The 16450-nt window shown below is 42.0% G+C and overlaps 1 protein-coding gene across 3 annotated transcripts; it reads right to left on the bottom strand.

The window, feature by feature from the left end:
* Positions 1-10079: 10079 nt before the first annotated feature.
* On the bottom strand, positions 10080-13971 carry LOC117533324. Of its 3 annotated transcripts, XR_004567043.1 has the most exons (4): positions 13838-13971; positions 11389-11582; positions 11231-11302; positions 10080-11121 (listed from the first exon to the last, which is right to left on the bottom strand). XR_004567043.1 is itself a non-coding variant. In XM_034197018.1 (3 exons), the coding sequence occupies exons 1-3, from the start codon at positions 11389-11391 to the stop codon at positions 10479-10481; spliced, it is 723 nt and encodes a 240-aa protein (XP_034052909.1). In that variant the 5' UTR covers positions 11392-11559; the 3' UTR covers positions 10080-10478. The 3 variants fall into 3 exon arrangements, 1 of the variants encoding a protein (XP_034052909.1); XR_004567044.1 differs by having other exon boundaries at positions 11226-11582; XM_034197018.1 differs by lacking the exon at positions 13838-13971 and having other exon boundaries at positions 11226-11302; positions 11389-11559.
* Between the last annotated feature and the right edge of the window lie 2479 nt (positions 13972-16450).

Here is a 16450-nt window from a genome sequence, read left to right on the forward strand (position 1 = left end):
GAAGAGGTTTTATTCTGGGCGCAGATGATGCAGGCGGCCACATACTCCTTGACATCCTTTTCCATAGATGGCCACCAGACCCGTTGCTTGATGACCTACATGGTGCTTTTAACCCCCGGATGAGCAACGAGGTGTGAGCCCAATGAAAGGTCGCACAGATACAGGAACACACAGCCTATATGGCGGGGAACCATTAGGTAACGGGCTCTCACCACTCCTGCCACACATTTCTGGTTCCTAGGCTGAGGATTCAGGATAAAAAAAAACACCAGAAAGTGAATCTGGCTTGGCATTTTCTGAACCGGCTCTGAATGACAAGGAAAAGTTAAAACAGTTTAAAAACAAAGCCCATCTTGCCTGCCGTGAGTTCAGTCGATTAGCTTTACGCAAGTATTTACGGTCCATACTATGAACGTTTGCTCAAGCCCCTCCAGCCAGTGTCTCCATTCCGCAAGCGCTATTTAAACTGCCAAAAGTTTTGTGTTGCATTCATCACAATTGCATTCAGCAGTTGTTGAATTACAGAAAGGCACGTGGGTTGGCTTCATCGGCCTGTGGAGTCCACACAAACTGGACATTGGCAGAGATGAGTGCATGGAGAGGTGCATCTACGGAGCTCAAGTTCTTTATAAAGCATCATTAGAAGTTAGCAAAACCAAGAAAAAGCTGTACCTTTTTTCTGGTGCATGGGAGACAGCATTGATCTTTCTTGGATCCATCTTGACCTGGTCAGGAGCAATGATGAAACCCAGGAATGAGACAGAGATTTTGTGAAAATCTGATTTTTCAGCCTTCACGAAGAGCTGGTTTTCAAGAAGCCGCTTGAGGACATGCTGAACATGGACTCTATATCAGAAGAGAGGATCAATATATCATCCAGGTAGACAAACACAAATGATTCAAATAGTCTCTGAGGACGTCATTCACAAAGGCCTGAAATAAAGCAGGAGCATTAGTTAGTCAAAATGGTCAAAATTACTAAGTATTCAGAGTGTATTGAATCCAGTCTTCCATTCATCCCCCTCCCTTATACTGACCAAGTGATAGGCCTCCTCAAGTCCAGTTTAAGATTTTAACTTAACTTAAATGTCTGGAGAACACAATACAACATGTTTTAAAGGTGCTACAAGGGAACGTTGACACATCTTTGTGTACGGTCACCAAAACAATTGGCACATTATTAGTACAAACAATTAAAAAAGGAGTAATAATTGTTTTTATTGTTGATAAGCTATCAACAATATTTCTGGCTATTAAAAAAAAAAATCGGAGAAAATCCACACATTTCCAGAGATGAAATTGACGTCTTCAACTAACTTTTTTAACAGTCATTTATGAAACAGAGAACATCAACAAATCACTCTTCTTAAAAAGCTAGAACCAGCAAAACTGTTGCTAGTAGAAAGGGTTCCTTTGCTGTGTATTATACAACTACAACTTCACTCTGACTGCTCATATGCAGATGGGAAATTAAGTTATGTACAAATTATAGCTTTTTTAACATTTACATGCTGAAGGACACAGGTCAAATGTCATTTAACTCTGTTTGTTATGTGTTATATGTTTGCCTTTATTTGTGTCTGTGTAATTACAGAGGAAGTGAAGAATGTTACATAGATGAGAGTAACACCTACGTCACTGCCGGGCGAAAATTGCTGCCCCGCCCACTTTTGGGGGAAAACAACGCTGTCATTTGAATGGCGGTCAATACAAATTCTGAAGTTTTTGCCAATCCGATCAGAACTGTAAGAAAACCGTGGATTTTTGGATCTCCAAAGAGCCCGGTTACGATGGCCAGACAGGCAAACAATTACATTAAGCCATTGGAAATCGAAGATCGGGCTCGATATATGGTTAAATTAAAAATCAGTAGGCCAGGCCGTCATTTCGCCAGCTGTTACTCTCATGAGCGAGGCGGAACATTTTATCATGCCAAAAAGCTGCTGTGTCGTTTATTGCACCTCAAACATGAAAACAGATCCAGAGCTCAGTGTTTCTGTACTTCCTCTAAGAGGAAAGGACAGTAAAAGAAGAGCTCTGTGGCTTCAGGCCTGATCGCCGTTCCAATGACAGCGTTGGTTTCACCTAAAGTGGGCGGGGCCGTAAAATGACGTAGATGTTATCTCATCTATGGACATCGATCGCCTACTGCTATATTTCAAATGACATTCAAATGACAGCTTTGTTTTCCCCAAAAAGTGGGCGGAGCCTTACTTTTTGCCCGGAAGTGACGCATGTGTTACTCTGTCTATAGGATGAATGGAAACGCATCACAATGAAAAAACACAAAAATGAACACAGCAAACTGGATAAATGAGTTCCTTGTGAGCTTCAAGCTAACAAGATGAAAACACAAACAGCTGTCCAGCTAGGATAAAAGGGCTGGTGTGTGAATGTGTGTGTGCACGTGCAGTTGAGATAATCCCTGACGAGAGCTTGCAGACAGGCAGACAGGCCTGTGTGAGTGTGTGTGTGTGGTGTGTGTGTGTGTGTGTGTGGTGTGTGTGTGTGTGTGTGTATGTGTGTGTGTGTGTGTGTGTGTGTGTGTGTGTGGTGTGTGTGTGTGATGCCATAGGGGTTTGTGTGTCCTCCGAATCCTACACAAATCTGGCATCGTTGACATTATTAGAATAAAAATACCAACATTTCATCATTGGGATAAAAACTCTTAAAAGACATGGGACGTTCTAGTTAGCTTAGCTTTTGAGTACTCCGTTTCTACTCATTACGCTAACGTATTAGCTCTGTTCATGTCGTGACAGATGAGGGGACGTTTGATTTGTAAGAGAGTTTATCATCATCAAATCAGAAATTTAAAGTAGACAAGTGAAACGAGAAATATACAGCAGGACATTTAGTTGCCCTTTAAAGCTCTGTGGTGTGTGTGTGTGTGTGTGTGTGTGTGTGTGTGTGTGTGTGTGTGTGTGTGTGTGTGTGTGTTTGTGCATGTGAGTGTGTGTGTGCATGCGTGTGTGTGTGTGTGTGTGTGTGTGTGTGTTTGTGCATGTGAGTGTGTGTGTGTGATGTGTGTTTGTGTGTGTGTGAGTGTGTGTGTGTATGTGAGTGAGTGTGTGTGTGTGTGTGTGTGTGTGTGTGTGTGTGTGTGTGTGTGTATGTGTGTGTGTGTGTGTGTGTGTGTGTGTGTGTGTGTGTGTGTGTGTGTGTTGTGTGTGTGATTGAGTGTGTGTGTGTGTTGCCAACTCTCAGGGACAGTCATGGTCAAACAGCTGTTGACAGATTAACATTTTGTGTTGAATATTTAATGCAGGGTGCCCACTGCGCCACCCCGCTAAATGTTAGCATCAAATGGAAGCATCAGTCATTCCAAACTGAGAGAACAGATATTATATTTGAATATAAATGTGTTTTAGACACGAGAGATATATGCGGTGTTTGGCTTGACTTTGAGGTTTCGGTCAAACAGGCCTTCATTAGAGCATACATCCTGTCCATCTGTTGTCATGTTATTATTTCATTTTAAACCACCCATTAGGAAGAAGGAATCCTTTGGCCTGTTAATGTACTGGCTTTTTGACTATCAGCCATCAGCCATTGTAAAACCCAACCTTACCTTTCTGCTGTGTCCTTCAATTGTTTCTCTTATCTTAGAGCAACATAATGTAAGATTATTTTTTTCTGCAATTTAGTGTCCCTACATTTCAGAGTGCAATTCTATTATACTCCACTGACATACATAAAGCAAATGGAATACCACAAGACGTAGCAAACTAGCCTACACTACTCAACCCAGTCTCACGGCATTTCGTGTTCACCAACACGATTTTCCCCCTTTTTTCCGTATTGCACAGCACGATTTTAAAAGCAATGTATTTCTACTGGTAATGTATTTCTACTGCCTGCAGCACGTCTTTTTCTCCGGTCGGGTCGTGGAAGACCGGAAGCTGTGTGGTTCATAAAAACATGTTCTTACTCAATATCAAGCCACAATTATTGCTTTTATTTTAAATCGTATAATTTCTGACTTTTGTTGCCGTCTGTGAGGAAAAGAAATGGGGCTCAGAGCCTCAGAATACTGAAATCTGTATTTTTTAAATATTTCTTTCCTTCTAATTTGTTATTCTTTTCTAAATAACACACTGTTATTTACTCACCAATAACACACAATTATCCTTGCTTTTATTTATTGGTTTAATTCCATAATCTCGGGCTTTTTTGGCGTCCGTCAGGAATTGAATACACTACATGCACTAGGACCAGTGACGTACCTCCGGCTCTGTGTTAGTGCGGTTGATTGATTGATTGATTGAAAAGTTTATTAACAGCTTGTATATTGGGTACAGTACAGTACAGCTCAAAACATACAATTGTTAAGGGGATGCAGACCAGAGAAAGACTTTCGTCTTGTTTACATCAGGGTCCCCCATTTCCAATTCATCATATCATTTAAGACATATAATACATATTTGACATACAGATGGCTTATTTACAATTTACATACAGGTGGTTTTTTACATACAGATTGCTTGTTTACAATTTTCATTTTAGATTTCGTTCTAATACATCCTAACCGGACATTTAAGACATACCAAGTCTACAGATATACAGTTAGTAACAGAGTCTAAAATGCGAGTATATACATAGATGGGGGGGGGGGGGGGGAAGCTGTCCATTGAACGACAGGTTGAGATTTGTACCATTACCGGGGCCAGTTTTGCAATGCTCTCCCCCGAAGGTGCTCTTTAAGAGAGGTTTTGAAGGTAAGTATAGTTTTACTTTCCTTTACAGTTGTGGGAAGAGCGTTCCACCTTGATGTGGCATAATTGCGAAACGTGTATTCCCCCTTTTTTGTGCCAAATCTGGGTTTCACATGATTTGTGGAGCTCCCTCTGGTGTTATGATCATGGTATTCCTTGACCTTTGGGAATAATTTTGACATGTACATGGGTACCATAGAGGTGTAGTGGATCTTGTAGACCAGGCCCATTGCAAGTAGCTGTACTCTGTCGTCTACTCTAAGCCATCCTAGGTTGTCAAAGTGGGCAGAGGTGAGGTGGGTTCTAGATGAAAGGTCAAGCAGTAGTCTGACCAGTTTATTTTGCGATGTTTGAAGTTTTATTTTTAGGGCCTTGGAGGTGCTATGGTACCATGACGTGCAAGCATAGTCATAGTACCCTTGAATGAGTGCTCCTGCCAGAGTTTTCAGGGTGTTTTTGTTTACCAGAGAGGAGATCCGGTATAGGAATCTAGTTCTTTGATTGACTTTTTTTATTACATTGGATGCCATTTTGTCACAGGAGAGGTTTGCCTCAAGAATAGATCCTAGGTATGTAATTTCCTTCTTACTTGTGACAATAATGTCACCCACTGCAACTGAGAAGTCGTCGGATTTGCTGAGATTATGTTTCGAACCGAAGAGAATGGACTCTGTTTTACCCAGGTGTAATGATAATTTATTATCGGCGAGCCAGGTGCAGATTCTGCCGAGCTCGGAGCTGAGGGTTTTTTCAACCTGGAACCTGTTCCTGTCAGAGACCAGCAGGGCTGAGTCGTCCGCGAACAGGAACAAGTTGCAGTCACATGCTGATGACATGTCATTTACATAAATTAGGAACAGTAACGGACCTAATATGCTTCCTTATGGAACACCACAGCTCACTGGGAGGGGGGGGGGGACAGAGTACCGTTTACCTCCACCATCTGTTCTCTCCCCTCCAGGTAGGATTGCATCCAGCTCACCGATAGTTTATCAAAACCAATTGCTTTTAGCTTGTCAATCAGAATGGGGTGATTGACAGTGTCGAAAGCCTTTTGTAGGTCCAGCATCACCATGCCGCAGTACTTGCTCTCGTCCACCTCTTGTTTGATGTGGTCGCTCAAATAAAGAAGGCATGTGTCAGTGGAGTGGGATGTTCTAAAGCCAGATTGAAATTCATAGATTAGTTTCTTTTCCGCGAGGTACTTTTCGACCTGTTCATATACTATTTTTTCCATGACTTTCGAGATGGAGGTAAGTATAGAAACAGGGCGGTAGTTGCCTGGGTCCAATTTGCTGCCCTTTTTGTGCAGGGGGGTTACTCTTGCAATTTTGAAGTCTTTGGGTACTTTTCCCTGTTTTATGGAGAAGTTAATTATGTGAGCTATGACTGGTGAGATGGCGGTTGCTGTGTCTCTGAGGAATTTGGAGGGGATATTGTCGTGGCCAGTGGCCTTGTTAGGTTGGGAGGGCGCTCAGTTTAATGAGTACCTCTGCTGTTGTTACCCTTGCTAGACTGAAATCATCTTTGCGTACCCCTAGGTTTTTGTAGTAGGTCATGATGTGATCTACTCCAAAAAGCCCTGAGTGGGAGGGTAATTTATTTACAAGAGTTGTGGCTATGTTTGTGAAAAAAATGTTCAAGTACTTGGCCACATCCAGTTTGTCTGTGATGAGCCTGTTATCTGTCTTTATGTTTAAGTTAGAAAATCTCGTTTTGAGTTTTTTTACCGCAGCCAAGCTGGTTATTGAGTAATTCCAAAGTTCACAGGGTTTATTTTTGTTTTCCTCAGTTTTGACATGATGAAATTCTTTTTGGCAGTTTTGATCATGGAGCTTACGTCATTTCTTAGTCTGTTTCTTTCAATTTTGAGTTCAGTCACGTGGGCCTGGAGTTCACTGCTCGTGCTTTTGGAAAGCATTGACTGACTTTTATGAAACTCAGAGCATTTTTGTCTCTGGTTTTCATGGCGGTCAGTATGCCGGAGTGCATCCACGGCTCAGCGCGATTTATTACCCTGGTTGTTCTTAGGGGGGCCAAATCATTGAGTATTGCAGAGAATTTGTTTTTGAAACCACTCCATGTTTCTTCAACTTGTGTACCACTGAGCTCATCTGACCAGTCCAGGCTCTCCAGTTCTAGGTTAAAGGCCTCGCTAGAGTAGTTTTTGAGGTCTCTAGATATGACTGTTTTGTGACAGCCGGCCCTTTGTTTTAGCTTTTTGCGGGTACAGAATATCATATAATGATCACTTAACCCGCATGCTATAACCCCTTTACTGGAGATCCTGGACTTGTCAGAGGTCAGAATGAGATCAATGGTAGTTTGTGTTGTTTCACATACCCGGGTGGGTTGGGTGATTAGCTGGCTGAAGCCGTGCAGATCACAAATCCTACTGAAGGACTTGAAGACGGACGTGTCTTTACGTTGCATATCCGTGTTCCAGTCTCCAATAATAATTGTCTCTACATCCCCCACATCAGCCAAACACCCATCTAATGTATCATAAAAGTCACTCTGTTCCGGTGGTCTATAGATTGTCCCGACTATTACAGATTTAGCATTGTCAAAAATCATTTCAACCCACACGGCTCGTCTACTTCCGGTCCCTGCCTTTCGCGGTAGAGCGTCATGGTTTCAAAATGAGTGTACGGAAAAAAATATTTAAAACAGAGCATATGCAAAGGCAAACTAAGAAATACTCTGAACATTGCTGTGTCCCACTGTGTTCAGCGTCGGCAAAATGTAATGGTGTTTTGAGTTTTCATGGCTTTCCAACCCAACTCAACCTAAGAAGACAGTGGCTTGTAAATATACGCCGGGAGAACTTCACCATCACTTCTCACTCCAAGGTCTGTAGCAGACACTTCGCCCCCGATCAGCTAATAAATCCAACGACACTTGATGGTCGAAGGAGGCTCGTTAAAGATGCCTTACCTATGCTGTTTGAGTGGAACAGCTTTACTTAAAAAATACCACGACCTGGTGTGTGGGAAAGAAGAGAGCGGCCCATTGAACCGGTCCCTCCTGAGGAGCACGAATAGCCCTGCGATCTCACTGATCACGACTACTGCTCAGTCCCTGAACCATCTGCACTGGATATGTCTTATTCAGCGACTGAAGACTTGTCCAAAGAAATAGAGGATCTCAAAAAGAAATTGCAGGAGTTGCGTGTCCAGCGAGAGTTTGGGTTACAGCGGTTTGCTGGCTCGGACGCCGACATCAGATTCTATACCAGGTAATGCCTAAATTGTATCCAGTACAGCTAAAAAGGTTTATAAGTAGTCCTGTGATCAGTTTTTTGTCAGAATTGTAAATAATATTTTACCGTTTTGCTACTGACTATTTTCATCAGTGTGTGTGTGTGTGTGTGTGTGTGTGTGTGTGTGTGTGTGTGTGTGTGTGTGTGTGTGTGTGTGTGTGTGTGTGTGTGTGTATATATGTCAATCAACAGGTAAAGCAGATTAATAATAATATTAATAATAATAATGATAATTATTGCAGATTATAGATCATAAATCATTTAGGGACAAGGGGGTGAGATTAAATAAATTATACTTCTTCTCACTCCTTTTCGAACACTAGATTTGGGACTGTTTATGTTGTTAATGCTGTTGTTGTAAATGTCATTTTTTGTTTTGATTTTTTCTTACATGACTATGCACTGCAACATTTGTTTTGTTTTGTAATTATTTATTTGACTTGTTCGAAATAAATGTATCAATCAATCAATCAATCTATGTAACGTTAGTGGTGGAAAAAGTATGTGTAGGCCTATGTGAAAGTTAACTTTACTCCTTACAATGACACAATCACCTGTTTGTTACAGCTTGAATTTACTGTACTATGTCGATTAATGATTGACATGTATGTTCTGTGAACAGATTCTCAAGCTATGACAACCTCATGGCTTTCTGGTTTTTGATGGAGCCTTCCATTTATAACATGGTGCGGGTGTCAAGAGCCAAATTCGCTGCCAAGATAAATGAAGAAGTGGTTACACTTGCACGTCCATCTACGGTAGGCTATGGTCTGAGTGAGCTTTCTTGGCTGATACAGAGCCAGAGGTGAAGTGGGGAGAGGGTCCATGTGTTGTTGTTTACATTCAGTAAATACAGACCATAATATATTTAACCGACAAGCGGCAGTTAATAGCTTAAGAAGTATTAACTGTTTTTTCTTCTTTTACTTCCCAGCGACAACTGCTGCAGCCAATTGATGAGTTCTTTCTTTTTCTTGTCTTCCTGTCGGTTGGTTTGAAGGAGAGGGACCTGGGTCATCGTTTTAATATTCACCAGTCCACTGTGAGCCGCATCGTTGCTACATGGACAAGTTTTCTTGCTACTCTACTGGGGTCACTATGCATTTGGCTTACACCTGCAGAAGTCCAAGCGTACCTCCCTGATGCATTCAGTGATTTCCCAGACACACAGGTGATCCTGGATTGTACAGAGCTGAGGTGTCAAACACCCTCCTCACCCCTCCTCCAAAGTGAGATGTACTCTACTTACAAATCCCACTGCACCATGAAAGCCCTGGTTGGCATAGCCCCACATGGTGCCGTGACATTCGTCTCCAATCTGTACGCTGGCTCTGCTAGCGATAAGGAGATATTCAAACAGTCTGGAATAGCCGAGAAGTTGACAGACAACATGACAATCATGGTAGATAAGGGCTTCCTAATCAGGGATTGCTGCAAATGCAAAGTGTACTGCCCACCTTTTCTGTCAAAGCAGAAGCAAATGCCAGCCTACCAGGTTAGGGAGACACAGGCCATTGCCAGACTGAGGGTACATGTTGAGCGTGTCATAAGGAGGATAAAACAGAACAAACTGTTTGATGGTGTCATCCTCCTATCCCATGCCTACAACATCAACCAACTATTTGCAGTAGCATGTATGCTGTCAAATTATCAGAACAAGGCATTAGTAAAACAATGGGTAAAGTACAACAAGATAGACATGTCAAGCCATATTGTTTTAAACTAATCGGATCTTATTAATTAGTGTAAATGATTAAAAAGTGTATATTTTTCTATTAACTTCTTCATGGACTTGTACTGTTAAAGTCAGTTTTTTTCTGTTTTCACCATTTATCCATAATTATATTTCAAATTAGCTGAGCTACTCTACAATTTTCACATAACCTGTCATACATCCCAAATGATTTATACACAAATGTTTTACAATGTTTAGAAAATATCACTCTGTTAAATTAAAAATGTTTAATTCATTTTCCCAAAAAGTGAAATGTCACAAATAATTGTGTTGATTAAATAAAAAGTGTAATGTTGTAAGAAAACAATGTTCTTTTTTGTGTTACAAAGAAAATATTTTAATCACATTTTTGTCATCGGTCTTAGAAGGTGCTATGTTAAACATTCATAACATGTGATTCAGAGTTAGCTTCCTCAAAATGGCTTACAATGCAGGAGGGGAAATGTTCAGTGGTATTTATTTGAATGAAAGGCACTTAGGCATGTATGTGTGGGAAAAAAAAGCGTCAACCTTTTCTCGGATTGCAGTTTGCACTTCTGGATCGATGTATATCCGTTGCACAAGATAGTCCTCCTGCGCCCACACAACAAAGTCACACCACTGCATCCCAGTGACAAGAAGTTGACCTTGCACTTGCCAGTAGTATGCATGGCTTTTCTTTAGCTTAGGGGAACCACATTCCATTTTTACATATTTGCAGTCGACATAGTTTTGAACATTGGGACATTTGAACTCAACAAGGCCAAATTGGGGGTATTCAGTGGGGTCAAAAACAACTCCATCGGGGGAGGCACCAAGCTAGGAGGTAGCAGGGTGAATAGTTTACATTCGCTAGTTTACTGTACTCGACTGATACTGTGGGCTTCATCTCAGAACCTCTTCTCATGTCCGCCGTCTGCCTTGTACCTTTCATGATCCGCTCTGCAAGTGACTCTGCAGAGCTCTTGCTTCTGACATGACACACCTCTCGAAATCTAGACGCGGTCACCCTCGGTCTGCGAAGCTGATGCCACTCTGAGCAAGAGCTTTGCTCACAGGTAGCCTCCTCAATTGTGTGTGCCATTTTCATAGTAACAGATAAGCTGGTCATATGCAGTAGCTCCTCTTCAGAACATACAAACACACACTCACATGGCAAGATGTCATATCCCTCTAGAGGCAAGTGTGGTGTTGGTGGTGCACCATTGTGAAGAACGATGTAACGAGATTTCAAAGCAGGCATCTGATATGACGGAACACTGCCCTCCTGCACCATCCCGAAGGCACTTTCCACAAGGGGCTTGTCGGCTCTCATGTTCATTGTAGTCACAAGTGGCCTGTCCTCAATACTGCATTTTTCATAGGCCTCCGTTACTCTGAACATGCAAGGATCGGGTAATGGACCCACCATGCCTCTGTAGAATCCACTTCTGCAAATAGATGAAAATACAATATAGCCTATTAACATTTGACAGTAAAGGTAAGAATACAGTATCAGAATCCCATTTTGCATTGGTAACACAGGAAAAATGACCTCACTCCAGTCGTGACCATCCTATTAGGTACAGGTTTGGTGAAGACCTTGGAGTTGATGGGTCCTGGCTTCACACCCTAACAGAGAGCACATTTGCATCGTGTGGAGTCACTTTAAATGAAAACAGTCAAACAAGAACACTTTAAAACCTCAATTAAATTACCATTGTACGTGGCTTGTGCCATTGCTGTTCTGATTCTGTGCAGCTATGGACAGGGGGCACGACTGGTATGTTCAGTTGACTATAATAAGCTGTTTGGTAAAGCAGTGCCACAGTGTGATTGCACAAAACAGTGCCTGCAACACAGTTGCAGGCACTGTTGTTAACACCACCGGCGAGGAATCACGAAGCTTTATCTAAGAAAGAAAGAAAAAATACTGATTAAAAATACAACCTCTTCTTCAAAGAAAAGAGCCAGGAGGTTATTACATTACATTACATTGCATTTAGCTGACGCTTTTATCCAAATCGACTTACAATACTTATATTCGACCAGGAAGACAACCTTGAAGAAAACAGAATCATATAAGTACATCAGGTTTCATAGAGCCAAACATTTCAAGTGCTACTCAACTGGCTTTAGATAAGCCAGTCCTTTATTAGTATATAAGTGCTCTGTTAGCAGTTATTTGTTAGTAATTATATCGCTCGAGGTGGAGTCGAAAGAGATGAGTTTTCAGTCTGCACCGGAAGATGTGCAGGCTTTCTGCTGTCCTGATGTCAATGGGGAGCTCATTCCACCGTTATCATTTGTAGCAGGCCCGGTTCTACGGGGGTGCATTGCACCCTCATTTGAAAAATTAAAAGTGAACATTTTTTTTTTTTTATAAAGTGAAAAAAAAAAAAAAAGGGAAAGATATTACATATATAATAATAATAATAGTAATAAGAAGAAGAAGAATATAGTTGAAATAAAATAAATTGTAATTGTGGTTAAATAACATTGTCTGCTGCATTTATTTGGTCAATTTAAACGGTAGCCTAAGTAACGTTATTATGTCAGGTGTGCGTGACCTGTGCCAACACAGTCTCACTCCCTGAACGTCCAGGAGCGACGCTTGGTCAGGGTCCTATGGCGTGCAGATGTGACGTGCCGAGTCTCCTCTGAGCGTTCATCATCTGCAAGGTGCTTACACGGCAGTCAATGATGGACATCAGAAAATGGTTAAAACAACCAGCCCTTATCGCCACACTGCATCTACTGCATCTACTGCAGGTAATAACAGTTCAGATCATGGGGACATTACGTTTCCCGCGGCCACTGTCGTGGACACTAACGTCCTCCCGCCCGACTTGCCGGCTTTGCCCGCCTCGCCCACGTCTTCGTTGCCCCAAACACCGCCACGCCTCGGCGGCCCGCAAGTGCCAGAGGACCTAGGCAAAACAGAGCCTGCCCAGGTATATTAAAAAAAGTACCCAACTCGCCTGTACAGTGGGGTAAGGCGCTCATTTTGCAGCTCATGGTTTCAAAACAGAGATAGGCTGGAATATTCCTGTAAAAAAGATGCCATCTTCTGCTATGCATGTAGACATTTCGGTCTTAAAAGGGGAGTGATTTGTAAAATATCCATAAAAAAAAAGTAAATCTGTGTATAGTTCTGTTTCATATGGGTGTTGAGATGTATCCAATCCATAGATCTCTTCATGTTGCCCTCAAAGTGCACCAGATTGATGCTTTTAACTTCAATATTTAAAAAAAAAATCTTCCCGGGAGAGCATGCCCCCGGACCCCCCTAGAGGAGGTGAGGACCCCCCTAGAGGGTGTTGAGCCCACTCCCCACTTATAAAAATAGCACTTTACCACTGCACCCTCTCTAATCTCAGATGCACCCTGAGTCATTTTGTTCTGGAACCGGGCCTGATTTGTAGAAACATGTTATTGATACTGAACCATGATCCTAGTAATAGTAATAACAATAATACATTATAATACATTTTATCCACAGAGCGCCTTTCAAGGTAGTTAAAGACACTTTATATACACAGGGTAAAATTAAGTAAAAGTTTAGCTTTCAGAATTCTTAGCATTACCTTCTCTCCATTCTTATCACATTTACATCTCATCATTATCAATATATAACTGATTATCTGACCATTCAATTAAGTTAGGATAAAGCAGGGAGGCATTGGAAACATTTCTTTAACTAGTGAATAACTGAACCCCACTGAACAGGGGTGAACAACGTTTTTTTCCCCTGCCTACACTCTAACTGTGCGGTGTCTCACTATTCCTCATTGACCGGTAGCACAAGGCTCTCACGCTGACCTGACCTGTCAGACTGTCTTTGTTGGACACTGAATGAAGAAAAACAGAGTGTTGGGTTAGATATATTACACACGTCAAAATAATGGCTATGTTACTTACAAATAGCATGTAATACTAGGCACTTACCTTTCTACCACGTAGCATAACAGTGGCTATTAACAAGTCTAACTTTAGTTAACCAGGCCCACTAACGTTTTAAATAATTAGGATCAGATAGAGTGCATAAAGTAAGACAAAAGTGTTGATTATAAATAGCGAATTTGTACAACAAAAGCTTGCATTTTACATTAGCCTAAATTAGCATTAGCTAGTTAACTAGTCAATCCGTTTATAAATTTGTTTTACCTTCGTAATCATGAATATATGATGCAGCATATAACTTGAACCCTTTGTCCAATTTGCTGGCTGGGGATTTAGTCGTCCTGCAAATTCGATGAACATCGGTAATTTTCAATTTCGGGAGCTCTTGTAAACACCGGGGCCCTTTCTCATTTCTCTAACTCCCCTCCTCGATTCCCCTCCTCGGCTCCTATCCTCTAGACTTAGTCCCGCCCACAGGAGATGCGAGCGGAGGAGCCGAGGAGGGGAACCGAGGAGAGAGGAGGGGAAGCAGCAGGCGGTTAGAGAAATGAGAACTCCTCTCCTCTGAGCGGTCATTTTAAAGAGACGTCCATTAATGATGACAGGAGGCACAGCAGCCCTCTGTCTGATGGACAGATGTGTTCATGATGACTTATATATTTACTTTGATTCATTCACAGTGCGGCAGTGGTGTAGTGGGGATTTTTTTACTGGGGGGACGCTATTTTAATTAGGTCATCCCAAACAATGCCACACAAGTGCGCACGCGCGCAGTGCACTCACAAAACGGGCAGACATGCAGATCCACAGAAACTACCGGTATGCTTAGTCCTACTTTAGTTACTGTACTTCAAAAAGCAGACGGCGCTGCGCTCAACACACACATAGACTCAAAACCATGGACACACTGGCACATAAGTTACAACAATTTATAGGCCTAAATTGCATAAGCTACAACTAAGCAGACAGCGCTGCTTCTCTCTATCTCCACTTTCAAAATCTATTTAAAACTCATAACAAACAAACACAATTCCCAAAGTTGTCCTGAAATTAACTTATTAAATAAACGAAACGAAAAATATAGCCTATTAATGCAAACATTGAATCTGGACTTGAAATTATTCTGATTAGGCCTAGCCTACATTGCAAATAAGCAGACAGCGCTGCTTCACACACACACACACACACACACACACACACACACACACACACACACACACACACACACACACACACACACACACACACACACACACACACACACACACACACACACACACCCCTTGCGTTTTGAAGACTGATAAATCCGAAATGGATGAACAGCAGCCCAGTCTCCCAGCTTTGCAGTCTATCCACGGGTAGCCTCAAAATCGGCGGGCGGTGAGCTGGCCGTGGGTGTGTCACTGACACACCCACGGCTCGCTGTGGGGTCACGAGCGTGATGACGAATCATCATTTTTGAAGGAAATCGTTTTTATTTTTTATTATAGGCCATTACTGTGAAATGTATTATGTTTTTGTCATTATTACAACAAATACACACTTGCAACTGATAAGACTGGCAATGATTTTATATTTATTAGACTATTGAAAAAAAGATCATGCTCCAAATAAGTGGGGGTACGGCGTACCCCTGCGTCCAACGCCCACTACACCACTGCAGTGCGGTATAATGAGACAATAACAGGCTACAGATTCGGACACACACACACACATATATATTTGTATATATTTATATAAATATATACAATTTCAGAATCAAACAGAGCACTCTCATAATAACGTAACACCTCTGGTCACTACAATGAGGAAAATAAATTACGGGCCAAAAGTTTTATTTACAAGTATTAAAAGTAAGCAGAGGACACCAAACCAACCGAGACCTGTCTGTCCGCTGCATCAACGCACACACTGTACCACACACACCTACACCACACACACGGACCTACAGCTCCTAAAACAGGCTGCAGCCGTTGTGTATTTTATTATGTGAAGCACTAAATGGTTTTAGAAAAATATCGACTCTTTGTTTGTAGATATCTACTAAACTAAAGCAAATAAAGAGAGTAGGCCTGTTATACTGAGTGATATATATTATACACACTGCTCTGCTTTCTGCACGGACCTCACAACTGTTCTCTCTGGAAACATCGCGTCGCGATGAAAGCAGTTAATAAAATAATATCCAGGGGATGCATGCAGAGCTGTCATTGGCTGAGATAAATCCGGCTGTGCGTCACGACGCTTTGAAACATCTCTGTTCCCGGAAATGCATCCACGAAGGAGCCGTGGAGGACCGTGGAGGACCCATCAGTGTATCCTCGGTTAGAGCTCCTTCAGAGAGCCTCCTCGACGCTCGATCCTCGGTCCTCGAAGTGCATTTAGAGAAATGAGATGTCCTTCAACATGGCGCGCTGAAATTCATTTCCGGGTCACTACCGGAGGACCGAGGAGTCGAGGAGGGGGATTTGATGAAATGAGAAAGGGCCCGGGTGTAGAACGTCGCCATTGTTGTTGTTGTACCGGAAACAGTTGGGCAGTACTACGCACAATGCGGAAGTGACTGTGACCGGAAACAGACGTAGGTATTTCGAGCGATTACCCAAGATCCTCAGCTATGGTTTAAGCTTGCTGATTGGATGTTTTTGCCGCAATACATGCTGGGATTTGGGATATGATATGAAATCCGGAAAACATTTAAAAAGAATAAAAGAATACTTAATTCCGAGTGTTCTTGCTTTTCTCTTTGAAAGTCATCACATAACGGCATTGTAATATACGGTTCGGCTGCATTGTATATTACAGATCTGCTGTAGTTCTTTATTTATAGAGCCCTGATCAGAAGACCTTTGGAAAAACTGGAAGAAATGCCGCCGA

This window comes from Gymnodraco acuticeps, unplaced genomic scaffold, assembly GCF_902827175.1.
Source record: "Gymnodraco acuticeps unplaced genomic scaffold, fGymAcu1.1, whole genome shotgun sequence".
NCBI lineage: Eukaryota > Metazoa > Chordata > Actinopteri > Perciformes > Bathydraconidae > Gymnodraco > Gymnodraco acuticeps.

Bases quoted from the DNA above. Each gene is read 5' to 3' on its own strand.
- LOC117533324 (XM_034197018.1), bottom strand. The intron at 11,122-11,225 runs GTCATTTTTCCT...ATCTATTTGCAG, and splicing joins ATGGTCACGACTGGAGTGAG to AAGTGGATTCTACAGAGGCA.